This window comes from Nyctibius grandis, chromosome 15 (genome assembly GCF_013368605.1).
Source record: "Nyctibius grandis isolate bNycGra1 chromosome 15, bNycGra1.pri, whole genome shotgun sequence".
NCBI lineage: Eukaryota > Metazoa > Chordata > Aves > Nyctibiiformes > Nyctibiidae > Nyctibius > Nyctibius grandis.
The window spans coordinates 13,553,977-13,568,026 of NC_090672.1; the positions used below are offsets into that span (position 1 = coordinate 13,553,977).

Here is a 14,050-nt window from a genome sequence, read left to right on the forward strand (position 1 = left end):
GCAACTGCATATGCTTTTAGCTTACAGTGAGCATGACAATACATCGTTTATTCCTCAAGTTACATCCTGCACACATCTGCATAAGAGTACTCATGCAGGCAGATACTAGCCAGACAAGAAAGCAGCTTTCATGCTTTCTTATACCCTGCACCCGGAACTGATGGGCCTGACCCAATGGTCAATGCACTTCAGTGTCATGTCTGTCACTTAAAAGCCTTTCAGCTATAACCTTTTATTTCATTATTTGATAGAGGCTTATATCACTAGATATGAAAGCAACAGTTTGGGAGCATAATTGTTTGGATTTAGGTGACTGGTAGCAACCCTGATCCAGACACTATACCCTCTGCTGTCCCAGACTTGGAAGAAAGTTCACGCAGTTTGTTGATTGTAAGGAGTCGAATTTCTCTCATGGTCATAACGATGTCGTAGTCTCTCTCCAGTGTCTGGCGCACCTCCACACCCATCAAGGAATCCAAGCCCAAGTCTGCCAAGGAGCTCTCAGCATTCAGACTACTCACGTCACGGACACCTGAGAAAAAACAGCATACTAACAAAAGGCCAATTTCTTTTCAGCTCTAGGCCTCTATAGCAGTCTTTTCAGCTTCCTTCTTTCTCCTAAAACCTGAATAACCTGCAGCTACAGAGAACTACCTTTCAGGATCATTTAATGCTTTCACAAGTCACCTCTTCTACAACCCACACGTGGCCACGTGGGATCTAGTCTTCAGAGTACGTGTTAAATGCGCACAGCTTTATGACAGGGGATACATCAGTCCAGCTAAATAGCTGAGAACATTATCGCTTCAGCTCTAGACCAAGTTTAGAACAGTCAGCTAGAGGAATTTCACATACTGGAGGCTCTAACTGAAACTGCGGTCCTAGACCTAATGCAACTAACCCTCAGCTACAACATGAGATGAAACAGTTAGCAGTGTCAATGATGGTTGATTGCAACACTTGATGTCTATCACATTGGAGGAGAAGGCGATTCCTCTAGTCTTCATCACCTCTTCCCCTTCAATTTTCACACTGTTCAAGTCTCTCACCCTTCCCTTACCTGTAAAGGACTTCTCATAACGCTTGCATCTACAGCTCTTCCTCCTCTCCTCCACCTTGTGCTGCCCCTTGTTGCCACCCTTCCCACCATTAGGCTTCTTACTAGCTTCTCCCTTTGTTGTCTTCACACACTCTCTCCTTCCAAACTAACCCTACAGCTGGTAAAATTTTCCAGACACTTTCCTATAACTTCCGAAAGCCATGTCTGTTCTCTGAGGTCAGATTTGCTGTCAGTAACTGCACACAGTTCCTTAAGTAATACTCAGGAGACTGTCCTTAATTTATCACTACCTTTCTTGGTAGAAAACGAAGGATCAGTACACATTTCTGTCTGCAAAAAAAGACAACTGAAGCGGGACACAGTAGAGCTGACAGATTATTCGCTTTAAACACAAGAACAGGGGACACAATGGCAAAAGGAAGCAGGTTCAAAACAGACTGGAGGACATGGCACTTCTTGTGATGCGTAGTTAAGCTATGGTTACTAGATGTTCACATGGGACGACAGACAGAGCTGATAAGAGAATACACTACCAGTTAGTCACTAAGTACATAAAAGCTACTTTTTGTAGCATGGCGACATCCCGAGGTGAATGTTTGAAAGCTGGAATAGTACTCAAAGTTAGTCATGTATTTGCCGTATTATGCGCTGTCCCAGAATTTTGCTTTTGGGGGGCTGTTCCTGTCGATTCTCCATTTGGAGAAAGGCACCAGTCCGCTCTGAACAAAACCCAAGACACTGAAGTATGTGTGTGCATGTGTGTAAACACACTAAGGGAGAAAAGCCCACACTGAAGATACAATTGATTATTGGAGAGAAGGAGCAGTGTAAAGGAAAAAATAAAGAAACAAGCAGTCCCACAACACCACCACCACACCCACACCACAGGAAATCAGGAGGAGATGCTGAACAAAGCACCTACAGCAGCACCACTGCTTTCCAAAAGCATTGAGATCGTAGACATTGCCCAGCAGTGCTTGTCTGAGAGCACCTACCCAGGATGTGAGCAACAGCTTCTACAAGATCCCGCTGACTACCTCCTTCAGTTTTCACAGAGACCTTCTCTGCTAGTACAAAGCTGGACATGACAGGGTGAGGTTGATTCAGGAACATATCTAGCACCTCCAGGCATGAGCTGATTTGCTGGGGAATGGTTCCCCCAACCACAACCTCTCTGTTTCCCATTGTCTTCAGAAGGATACCCACATCACCAATGGCTCCCCATTGGATTGCCAGGCCTGGAGGAGAAATCAGAAGAAAGAACGCACTAGGCAACTAACTAAAGCACATGGCAGCAACAAAAGGGAGTTAAAAACAGCTAAGCGAAGGCCTGCATTTCCTTTGTACTGTTAAACGGTCTGTGTTCATTCACACATGAATGACTCAGGGGAACAGCTAGGAGAGGAAACAGCCTTCAACATTCATTATCGTTCCAGACAAGTGCACAAGTTTCTGGTGATCTGGTTCTCCTCTGGATGTTTAGTGGGATAGATTGTTCTGTAAAGTCATCCTACCTGGCAGTCCATCATGATGTCGCTGCTCACAGATACGCTCCATGGTAGAATTAGCAAAGCCATAATTACTTTGCCCAGCGTTTCCTCTTCCACAACTTACAGAGGAGAACACAACAAAATAGTCCAGGTCTGGGCATTTCTTACGAGTCACCCTTGGAGCAAAGCAGGAGAGAGAAACCCCATCAGAAAAACCTGCTAACTATGTGTTACTGTGGAAGGCTAGTGCAAGACTAAAACAACTAAGTTTGATCAGCTCTGTGACCATAAAAGCAGTTCATATTTGTTCCTTCTACAGGCACTTACCAATCCAAATGAAGGGTGCCTGAATACTTGGGCTTGTTGACCTCCCAGAAGAATTCTGGGGTCTGATTTTCAATCATGCCATCTCTAAGGACCTTTTGGAGAGAGGTGTGCAGAGAGAAAAGGAAAAAAAGGTACCATTTCAGTATCTCCAGTTTCTCTGTTTAAATTTGCTATGCAGTTTGAGATATGAGAGGATATCACTACACAATGCCTTTCTGTAACTTTACAGTTCAGACATATCCCCGAACGTCCTGAAATATGACAAAGACAATATGGCTTTTGGTAAGTCTGCTTTTTTCAGTACTGCCACTGTAGCCTTCAACTGGCAAGTTCTGTATGGGATTTTTCTTGTCCCCAGGGGTCTTGGGCAACATTCGTCTTATCCCAGAACTGAACTCACTGGCCAAATACTGTGGCTTCCCAGGTCAAGGGGCCAGATCCATAAGCCTTTAGTTACCAGGTAAGGCCAAAGCAAAGTGTCCTTTGAAACACAGAGAGGCAATCTAAAACTTTATGAAGCCTGACTGCCCTCAGTAAAAAAAGACACTTCAATGGCTTACAAGTCCTAAACATTTTTGTTACTTACCACAGCCAAATTAAAGATGCCTCCAACTGGGCCAAGCTGCAAAGCTTCCTCTATCAATAGCTGTGTTCCTTCTAGTGTTCCAATATCACTGGTAGATATCAACACTTGGATTCCCAGTGCCTTCCACTCTCTAACACGTTTAGCTTGGTAGCCTACAAAAAATAAAGGTGAACAGTGCCTGCCATGAAACATTCAAACCGTAATGCTTTGGTTAACTTGCTCCTTATGCTTTTCTGACTAGATAGGGAGCGAATAGCTAAATAATTCCTGATTCAGCTACACGAGGAAAATTGGACAAAACTTGAATAGCAGATAGAAGTCACCTGTTGCAGAAATATTCTAAATAGATCAAAGTGGAGAACAAAGCGGAGAGAATGTAATAGAGGAAAAAAAAACGAAGAAAAGGTACAAGAGTGAAGGGAAATTAACAAGAAATTGGGTACTGAGACAGAAAAGAATGTCTAGATTAGAGCAAGGCAACAGATTATAGTAGCACAACCAGAACTTGAGAAGTAGTGGTGTTTGCATTTGTATGAGTGGTACAATTGGGAACTTGCCAATAGAAAGAAGAAATCTGTAGAGACAGAGAAAAGTTTTGTTATGACTGAATTTGTATGAGGAAATACTGAAGACTGCCACTGATAAGAAATCTCAGTGCTGCAACTGTAATCAAACCAATGGCTTAAAATGGAGTAAAAATGCTTACTGATGTTATCAGACAGTAGGGCACATCTTTACAGATGAGCTATCTGAAGGAGCAAGAGCAAGCATCCACACATAACTTGAGGGACAGAGTATCTTTAGCAAGGAGTTTATAGGCCTCTCCTTGTGGCATGTGATCCACTATGCTACAGCCACTGGACAAGTCAGTGAGGCAGCTGTATACAGACTCTGTAGAGGGGGTAAAAAGTAAGGCTGCAGAAAAAAACCTGGGTAAGGGAGAAATTGGGTGGATAGAATTAGGAAGCGTAAAAAAGAGGAAAGAAGTAGTTGGAAAAGAGGTCAAGTTAAAAGATACTTCCTCCTTCAGAATCAAGGGGACAACAGCTTGTTTGAAGTGACATAATACACACATGAGAGGAAAGAAAGAGAGATCAAGACATTATTGTTTGCTGATAGGACACTTAAAAACGGAGAGAAACTACAAATTGAGGTCTGTTGAAAGGTAGTCATGTTCCTTGTTCCTTTACAGTTTTTGCTTACCAGTTCGTATGCCAGAACGAGATGTCAGTATAAGCTTCTGTGCTCCTCTCTCAACTAGCCACTGTGCTAACTCAAGCCCAAATCCTCCTAGGCCTCCTGTGATGATGTAAGACCGGGTAGGTGGACAGGAGGTTCGGGAGATGGCAGAGATTTTAACTGGTTCAGACCTTCTTAAAGGATATTCCTTTTCCTCTTCTTGGACCTTCCCCCGCAAAAAAAAACAAAACCAAACCCAAAAAAACGGCAAGAAAAGAAAAGAAAAAGTAGTTAAGATCAGATACATAATGCATTTCTTATCTTTCCATGCTATGCTCTTCCAGTCAACGGGAATGAACCTTGTAGAATCAGTGACAGACTTGACAGTTACATTCGTTACAATGTCAGCAGTAAAAACAATAACCCTGTGCTGTCTTAGTTATACAACTTCAACTTGAACTGGATCAAAATGTCCAATCTCATAGAATATGACAGAATACAGCCACCTACAGAGGATGACAGAAGCATCAGATAATCAAAGTCATTATCTCATTACCTTGATCATGACTTTACCAATATGTTTTCCTTGTGCCATGAACCTGAAGGCAACTTCTACCTCTTCTTTGTTGAAAACCGTACTCCTCAGGGGCTTTACCACGCCATCTTTTATGCCTGTTTTCAACAACTCTGATACTAGTTCCCACTCTTGGTTTCCCTCCTCAAAGATTGCATCTAGTAGGATCCCATGAAATGCCACATTCTTGAGGAAGAGAGCCATTCCTAGGAAAAGCAACTTGGTTATGACCTGATGCTGCTGACATTTCAAAATAGAGTCTATCTTCTGCTTCAGAAACATTTCTGTATAGGTCACTAGTATAAGACTGAGAAGTAAAACAGTCATTAGTTGCTAGAATTCTATACCTTCCAAACTTATTTTTGCATATACCCTCTAAATGCTATATTAATTAGGTTGTTCTCTTACAAGCAGACCAGTTTAACAGAAACTCCACTCACAAAAATTGTGAGTCAAGAGGACAAGCTATAACATGGTCAGCCTGATATTAAAAAGGACATTTTGTGTCTAGCGACAGCTGAGTTAGAGTCACAGAGGAGCTGTGGAGGATCCCATGTACACCCTGTCCATCTCCACAGGAAACTCTTCCTCATAGGAAGTTTTCCATGATGCTATGATCTTTTGAAATTTAGTTAGAATAAGAAAGGAGACCGTCAACACTTGCTCTATATGATCATATAGAAACAGGAGAACAATCTTGTCATTTTTCACTAACACATCACATTATAACATTCAAATTTGTTTTCCCATCCAAGAGAAATCAGATTAATCTTGCCCCTGGGCCACCAAAAACTGGGAGGTGCTGTTGACTCTCTCAAGGGAGAAAAGGCCTTGCAGAGGGGTCTGGATAGACTGGAACATCGGGCAATCATCAATGACATGAAACTTAGCAAGAACAAATGCCAGATTCCGCACCTGAGACCAAGTAATGCCAGACACAAGTATAAGTTGGGAGAGGAGTGGCTGGAGAGCAGCCCTGAAGAAAGGGATCTGGAGGTGCTGGTTGGCAGCAGGCTCAAGAGGAGCCAGCAGTATGCCCTGGGAGCCCCGAGGGCAAACCGCATCCTGGGGGGCATCAAACACAGCACAACCAGTCGGTCAAGAGAGGGGATTATCCCACTGTATTAAGCATTGGTGCAGCCTCACCTTGAGTACTGTGTGCCGTACCTCAACTTAAAAAGGATGTGAAGGTACTTCAATGCATCCAGTGGAGGGCAACAAAGCTGGTGGAGGGCTGGAAGGAATGTCCTATGAGGAGCAGCTAAGACTTTGGGTTTGTCTAGTTTGGAGAAAAGATGACTGAGGGGCAACCTCATTGCTCTCTGCAGCTTCCTCAGGAGGGGACATGGAGAGGAAGGTGCTGATCTCTTCTCCCTAGTATCCAGCGATAGGGCACATGGAAAGTGGCTCAAAGCTGTATCAGGGGAGGTTCAGACTAGATATTAGGAAACATTTCTTTACCAAAAGGGTGGTCAGACACCGGAACGGACTTCCTAGAGAGGTGGTTGATGCACCATGCCTGTCAGTGTTTAAGAGGCATTTGGAAAATGCCCTTAAATAACATCCTTTAATTTTTGATCAGCCCTGAAATGGTCAGGCAGTTGGACTAGATGATCATTGCAGGTCCCTTCCAACAGGAACTATCATATTCTATTCAAAATGGCACAGATATTTAGTGAAACAACAAATTAAGGTTCTCTCAAGATCAAGTTCTCTGTAGTTATCCGAAAAACTCCAATTACTTGCACTCTACAAATGATCAAGTTTACCCAGAACAAAGGACAAAATTGCAGCTTGTATAGCTATGAGCTTCATTTGCTAATTCATTTGCTAAGTTTTACAGTGCATTCATCTACTACAAATGGATATGTTACATCCGAAAAAGTTTATAAGTCAAGTCCAACAGATCTATGAAATCTACAAGCTAACAGACACAGTGGTAAACAGTGCCATGTGAAAGGAATGCCACTTCTTACTACCTTCCTATCCAAACACTTGACGGGCAACATGTCCTATATCGATTTAAAAGAAAGACTTTGAGGAAGATAACTTCATATTTTGCATGTTTTATGCAGGCTTCCAGAAAAATGCTGAGTTCCACACTTCAAGAACATACTTGTTGAAAAGACTACATAAATTGTTAGTGATAAAAGTGAAACAAGCATTCCAGCTAAAAGCTTTTCTAAATGTGAAGATTAGTCTGTGTTAAGATAGTAGATAGGTTGTGCCGTCATGCATGCTTAAACCTAATGAGATGTATTTCCCGATGCCCCATCTTACCAAGCTGACTGTTGTTAGACAGATCAAATTTGCCTATCTCCAAAAAGCGCCCATGTCGAGCAAGACAACGCAAACTGGCTTGGAGCTTCTCTTCTGCCAAGGAATTTAACACGAGGTTGACACCTACAATGAAAAGAGAAGCAACTATTTAATAAACTCAACTCTGCTGAGAGCCTAACCCTGTTTTCTAGTGACTCATTTTTGTCTTTAGAAAGAGCAACTGCATAATGCAGCATAGCTGACAAAAGAAGAAAAAAATATTCCTTGAACTTACCTTTTCCATTGGTAACTCGCAGTATATGTTGCTCAAAGGTAGTATTTCGGGAGCTGGCAAAGCTATTATCATCCAGCTGTGGGAATCTTGCTTGGAGATACTTGCGTTTCTCAGTGGAGCCTGGAAGTAGAAGACAGGTTGAATGATGCCAGTACTCTTATGTTAAATTTTTTATTATGAAGCAGCCCATTTTCATCTGCACATCTTTTCCCAAGGACTGTAAGTCTGAGCAGCCATCAAGCACTTGCTTCGAAGCTCTCAGGCTCTCAAGGTGTCAAATCTTAGGACAAAGGCTGTCTAGTTGTTACTGCTCATTTATGAGACAAAGCAAGGACCAGAAACAGACCAAGCCTTACAATGGATAGACATTATTTGATCACATTACTAAATTTTAAATGAAGAAGCCTTGATCTTCGTATGTACTTTTGATTATATAGCGTACAGAGGTAGATAAATTTGCCTGTGCTGTGGAAGTTTCAAGCGCGTAGTCAGTAGTTGTATTTACTGTTCTCAGTCTGGAAACTGGATCAAAGTTACAGGAGATCACGTTGGGGGGGAAAAAGTATACACATAAATATGTATTTCTATATATAAACACAGGTGCACGCACACACATTTCCTCTCTCTATTTTATATATATATATTACATATATTTTTTTCCCCATAACATTGGGCCCTCAGTACTCACCTACAGTAGCGAAGACACGGCAGCCCATGCTCAGGGCAATGGCAATGGCTGCTTGGCCCACACCTCCTGACCCAGAGTGAATAAGGACACTCTCACCCTTCTTCATACCACCTCGAACCACCAAAGCATAATAAGCAGTGGCATAAACCACAGGCACTGAAGCTGCTTCTTCCAGAGTCCTAAGAAGCAAAGTGAAAGAGAGAAGATATCTTTAGCCTTGGAAAAGGCTACTAGATTCTCTGGATGAAATTTGCTTTTCTGCAATTGAAAGGTTAAACTGCTGAGATATACCAAAAAGTATAAATGGTTCTCAGTCATAGAGCAGACTACCACAGCTGCCAAGCACAGCCAAGAGTTTCATCCTTCTGCAGAAATATTTCAGTAACTAACAAGTAACATGACCAACACTGAAATCTCAGTGTATACTGAAACACACGAAGCTAAGAGTCCAAGAAAGAGATGAGAACCTTGTGTGAGCCACTGTACAAAAACTAGCGTTCAACTCGTGCAGTGAATCTAAGCTAAATCCTACAACTGCTCAGGAGACTATAGCTCTGTTATAATTTCCCAGAGAAAAATCTACGCACTGTGCAGTCCTCTGCTCTGATCAGGGCTTTCATCAGCCTTGGCAGGAAGGCAAATCTTAACCACACACACAAACCAGAAAACAGAAGTTGACTTACCAGTCTTTAGGCACCTCCCACAGAAATCTCTTGTCACAGTCTACCACTGTAGCCAGCCCCTTTGCTGGCAGCAATCCCATCACCCTTCTTCCAGCCAGGTCCCGTCCTGAGAACTCCATGCCCAGCATGCACTGCTGCAAAGCCCAGTTACCTGAAAGAAAGTTAGCGTCTTTTACAAAGGCAATTTCTCTTCCAAAATCCCTTGGTCAAGAATTTACTACAACAATAGTCCCTGAAAGTTGGAACCCCAGAGACGGAAAAAGTGCTGGGATTTGTCTACTATGTACACAGTTCATAAATCACCGTAGTTAATTTCTCACTACAAGAGTAGCAGAAAAGGACTTGTTCAGTCTCAGTGAATCTTGCTGTTTATCCTTGATGATATTGCTTTAGTTTCCAGTTTTCATCTGAGAAATTTCACGGAAACATCCGGTTTAAGAGGCAATTTTGTTCCTCTTTGAAAAAGAAGGATACATAAACTAGAAAGAATGATTGCAGCAAAAACAGCTTTACTGTGAAATCTTAATTTTTGCCAACACTCATTTTAGGCGGAGACTAATCTCAGTCACGGATGGAAACCCAGCCCTAGTCAAGTTGCCCATAAGAATCTCCAGATGGACTTTTTACATGTTCCACCCCCTCTCCTTTAAATAGAGCTTTAAAACCATTTAATAGATATTACGTTGATTCTTATCTCACTATGAGGCAAGATACCATCACCTCCATTTTGTAGACAGATTACTTCACCTTGCATTTTTCTCCCCTAAAAACAAAGCATGTCCAGTAGCGTGGCAGCATGAAATTTCAACTTTCTCACCTTGGTATGTACCTTGCCCATCTCTGGAACCTCCATCAAGTTGTTTCACCTCACGCTTGGTATCTATGCAATGGGGCTAGTAACGCTTCCTCACAGCAAGGAATTAATTATTAATTTTGTCATATGAAAAATGGGACCACACTGGAAGCAGAACTTAACGAGTTTTTGGTGTACAGTCCTGCAGCAGGGCTATACTTCCTTTTCAGAAGTACGTTTTCTTGCTAACAAAACCTGATATACACTTTAGCCAGTGCACAACTAGCATTCAGGAGATTATGTGAATAAATTCTGGAACAGTAATACATAAATAAATTTTCTTCTAGTGTAATTTTAACTCACCAGGGATAGCATCTGGAGAAAGCTTTCCTGTGGCCAGCATAATGTCCCGGAAGTTGAGAGATGCGTAATAGACTTTGCAGAGTTGAACATTAGGATTAGTTGTGTGGAAGTGTCGAAGTGGGGAGACAATCCAACGAAGTGATGAGAGGTCTCCACGAGTCAACACATTTACATAGGCATATTCTGTCAACTCCTGAGGTTGTGCTGCAGAAGGAACGATAAGAACTTTGCACATATTAACACAGGCACACACTTTCCAGAAATAGTAAATGCCTTGTGTGATTCCTACCTCCTCCTCCATTTGCTCTCCAGAAAGCCCTTTCTTACCCTGTGATACTACCCATATCCTAAATAGCTCATCCCTCCTCCTGTCACTAGAGCATACCACTGTTCACTCTGAGCTAGAGCAGAAGAATTCCAAATTATCCATTAAAAAAATATTAAAAAGTAATTGTAGGAACAATAGCTATTCTTTTTCTATTCAAAGTCCTTTCAGACTCAAAGCCCTGCAAGTGATGCCCAGACCTCAAGGGAGTTACCTTGCTGCAACGGGAGATGCCTGAAGGAGCCCCACTTCCCATCACGATACACATTCATCACCAGGTCCCTCTCAACAATCTTCTGCATTTCCAGGGAAGAAAGACTCATGGGTGGGACAGCTGATGAAGGGTTCAAGTTGGAAACAAACACACACCTAGAAGCCAAGAGTTGTCATTTTGTTTGCTTTGCTATAGGCCTGAAAAGAAGCTAACACAAAAACATCTATCTCCAACTGTGACTCAAGGGCATGCTTACATACCTGATTCTGTGGCCTTCTGCTTCAAGGCGAAGGCAGTTCACCATTCCCACAATTCCTGAGTTCCCACAACTGGTGGCAGTCAACCACACAGGCTGCTCTGATGGGTCAGCCAAGACCTCCTACAGAACAAACCCCAAACTGTTTTACTAGGAACCACAGAAAGGAAATAGCCCTCATATACTTAAGGCAGAGATGAATAATTTCTATTTTAAGAAAAGTAACTGAACACACACACACTTCTTGTAACACTGCTAGATATCTCAATTAGAAAGTGTAATGATTTGGAAATTCAGATATCCAGAACACAGGAATTTTCAGATATCCAGGACACAGGAATTCTCACCTTTAGGGATTCAACCCACTTATAATGGGTCTCATCTACTGGCAGAAAAACAGGTGTTTTGGCAGGGGCTTGCCGGCGACACAGGAAAATAACTGAGCCAAAGAATGATTTCTTCATGGTAACCAGATTCAGTGAGGCTTTGCTGAATAAGCCCTCCCACTGTGCCTGTCAAATCAGGTAAAACAACGATTAACAGGAAAGTCAAAAGTCAATTAAAAATACAAGTCACATCTATACTTCATGTTAAGTCCCCTCAAAGACGGCTTCACCAGGAACAACAAGCACTGTCCACCTCTTTCTTGCTTTTGCTTGAAATCTTGGCATCTGTTCTGTATTGTCTCAGTACAAATATATATTTTATTAACATAACAGTATTTTACCCATGTCTAGACTATTCCTTCTTCCCTAAAAGATCCTCAGAAAGCAGTAGCACAAGTATCTTGAAGCCCTGGTTAGGGAACTAGTCTTACCACACTACCAGGTGTGCAAAAAAACAGAGCACTGACCATGCTGTCAAATCCCATAGGGTATTTGAACATGTCTAGAATTTAATTGCAGTGGTAAGTAAGGCACACCTTCACAGACAAATACAATGTACAGATTCCAACACAGAAAGTAATAGAAGTGGAAACAGTGAGTTCAGATGTTACCAGTCTATGTCACATAAGCCCTGTTCTGCAATAGAAAAAGTAAAGTGGGACAGAGGAAACATGAAAAACCAAGTCACCCAAATCCTTCAGCTGCAGGGAGATGCAGAGAAGCAGCCAGCCACTAGCAGGGAGGAAGCACCTATACACATGTTAAGTTACACTGAAATAGCATTTCAGAAAAACAAGAGAAAGAAAATGCACATACGGCATATGCAGAAACACTGAGGCTCTACTATCTGAATGAAATAAAGATAACTGCAGGCTCTTAGAAAAGCATCCATTTGCTTTTCATATGCCAGGCACAAAACAGCAGAAGGTTTTTACAGCATGATCCCTTCTATCAAGGGACTAGGGATAGTGTCGCTATCTAGAAAACTTTAAGAACAATATTAAGTCCTGCCCACTCTTGCCTGCATCTTTAGAGAAGGTGCATTCAACTCCCATGTATCTTATCCAAGGGATTTGCTAATACCAGGCTACTGACACTTATGACAGATCTAGCTTTTAAGCTATCAGCTTCAGTAGCATCTCGGTCTTTTTACCCCCTTCTTTACTAGGTAAGATGCAAAGCCAAAAGAACTCAGCCTTTCTTCTCAAATCTCCCTGAAAAATCTTTGCAGAAACTGAAGGGCTAGAATCCATGTCATTACAAAATCCAAAATCCAACTACCACACTCCAGAATTATAAAAAAAAACCAGTTTAACTATTAGAAGCTGCTCTTATTCTAAAACAAGAGCTGAGGTGCTACAGCCCCTCAAATCAGGAAGAATGCGTATGTTCTGCAGAGGGGCAGTTTCCCATCACTGCCTAGTCTAACAGCTGCTAAGAGAAGGTGATGCCCCAGTTCCCACCCTTCCCCTAGCCACTCAATCTCCTCCTCTCGTGCCAACATTGGCATTAGTTCATCTGGTTTGCAGATATAAAGCAGACTGCCCCCACTTGCGAGGGCTTATTTTGCTGTATCTCATTATGCGGTCAGATAAGGTGGGGAGGAAGGGAAGCAAGGAGGAAGAAAAAAAAGTACAAGAGAAAAGCCTTCCTTTCTGGGAGCACTTCCATGTTAGAACTTAACTAGTTTATAAAGTCTCACTCCCAGCAGCGATATCAAAAGGAAGAGGGAGATTCTGATACTGAAGCATTTTAGGATCTTACACTGATGAAGTTGTACCCCACCCAACAATGCAGCACATTATCTTAGCTATAAGGAATTGTCCTGGCCAGTGTTTTCATACAGATTTCCTGACTGAACTCACAGTTTACTCTCCCAGCCTAATACGTGGAAATTCACGACTCTACTCTTCTGAAGAAGCGTTTATTACATATTCCCACAGAGGGTCTCAATGGAAAGTGATGTAAGTGACATCTAATCAATATTCAACACAAGAGCATCTGCAAGCAGCAGACTCCAGACTATCCGCTGAGTAAGTATTTGTCCTTCCAGGAGGCTTACCTCACTCAGGAAGCTATGTTTCTGCTGCAGATCTGGACTTGTAAGGAAACTGACAATTTCTCCAAGAGTTTCTCCTTTAAGAAGCGTGTGTAGCAAAACAAACCCTCCTTCTTTCACTGCAGCTGCCAAATTAGAGAGAATTTCAGTGGTGTTCCCTAGAACACTTGTTGAACAGTTGTATACCACCAAGTCAGCATTGGTCAGATTTCCAGAGGGAATGCTAGATGGATCCCATTGGCTACAGAAAACGCCAGCATCTTGTAGCTCTGTTTCATTAGCTGAAAGAGTTTCCAGGATGCGGTCAGTGGCAATGTAGTCCACCTGCAACAGGGGCTGAGTATTCAGAATACTTTTGACACGAGAGAACAGACGTCCACTTCCTGCAAGAGCCTGTGAGAAAAGAAGGGGCAGGAAAAGAGGAAACCAAGATGAAACATGAATGATATCCAGAATTATAACTGGAGCAATAGAAGTATGTGATCAGGTTACTGGAAGGCCTAGAAACACTAG

General features: G+C 42.2%; 1 protein-coding gene across 1 annotated transcript in view; it reads right to left on the reverse strand.

Moving 5' to 3' along the window:
• FASN (fatty acid synthase) overlaps positions 1 to 14,050 on the reverse strand; it is a 45,139-nt gene that overhangs the window by 5,724 nt on the left and 25,365 nt on the right. The window contains exons 23-38 of the mRNA XM_068413115.1: positions 13,541 to 13,930; positions 11,440 to 11,604; positions 11,097 to 11,215; positions 10,837 to 10,991; positions 10,298 to 10,501; positions 9,142 to 9,292; positions 8,459 to 8,637; positions 7,771 to 7,890; positions 7,497 to 7,619; positions 5,199 to 5,422; positions 4,667 to 4,868; positions 3,464 to 3,615; positions 2,878 to 2,969; positions 2,575 to 2,726; positions 2,056 to 2,298; positions 344 to 532 (exon numbers count right to left, since the gene is read on the reverse strand). Of these exons, the coding sequence (XP_068269216.1) occupies positions 344 to 532; positions 2,056 to 2,298; positions 2,575 to 2,726; positions 2,878 to 2,969; positions 3,464 to 3,615; positions 4,667 to 4,868; positions 5,199 to 5,422; positions 7,497 to 7,619; positions 7,771 to 7,890; positions 8,459 to 8,637; positions 9,142 to 9,292; positions 10,298 to 10,501; positions 10,837 to 10,991; positions 11,097 to 11,215; positions 11,440 to 11,604; positions 13,541 to 13,930 (2,860 nt within the window). The remainder of the gene's footprint in view (positions 1 to 343; positions 533 to 2,055; positions 2,299 to 2,574; positions 2,727 to 2,877; positions 2,970 to 3,463; positions 3,616 to 4,666; positions 4,869 to 5,198; positions 5,423 to 7,496; positions 7,620 to 7,770; positions 7,891 to 8,458; positions 8,638 to 9,141; positions 9,293 to 10,297; positions 10,502 to 10,836; positions 10,992 to 11,096; positions 11,216 to 11,439; positions 11,605 to 13,540; positions 13,931 to 14,050) is intronic.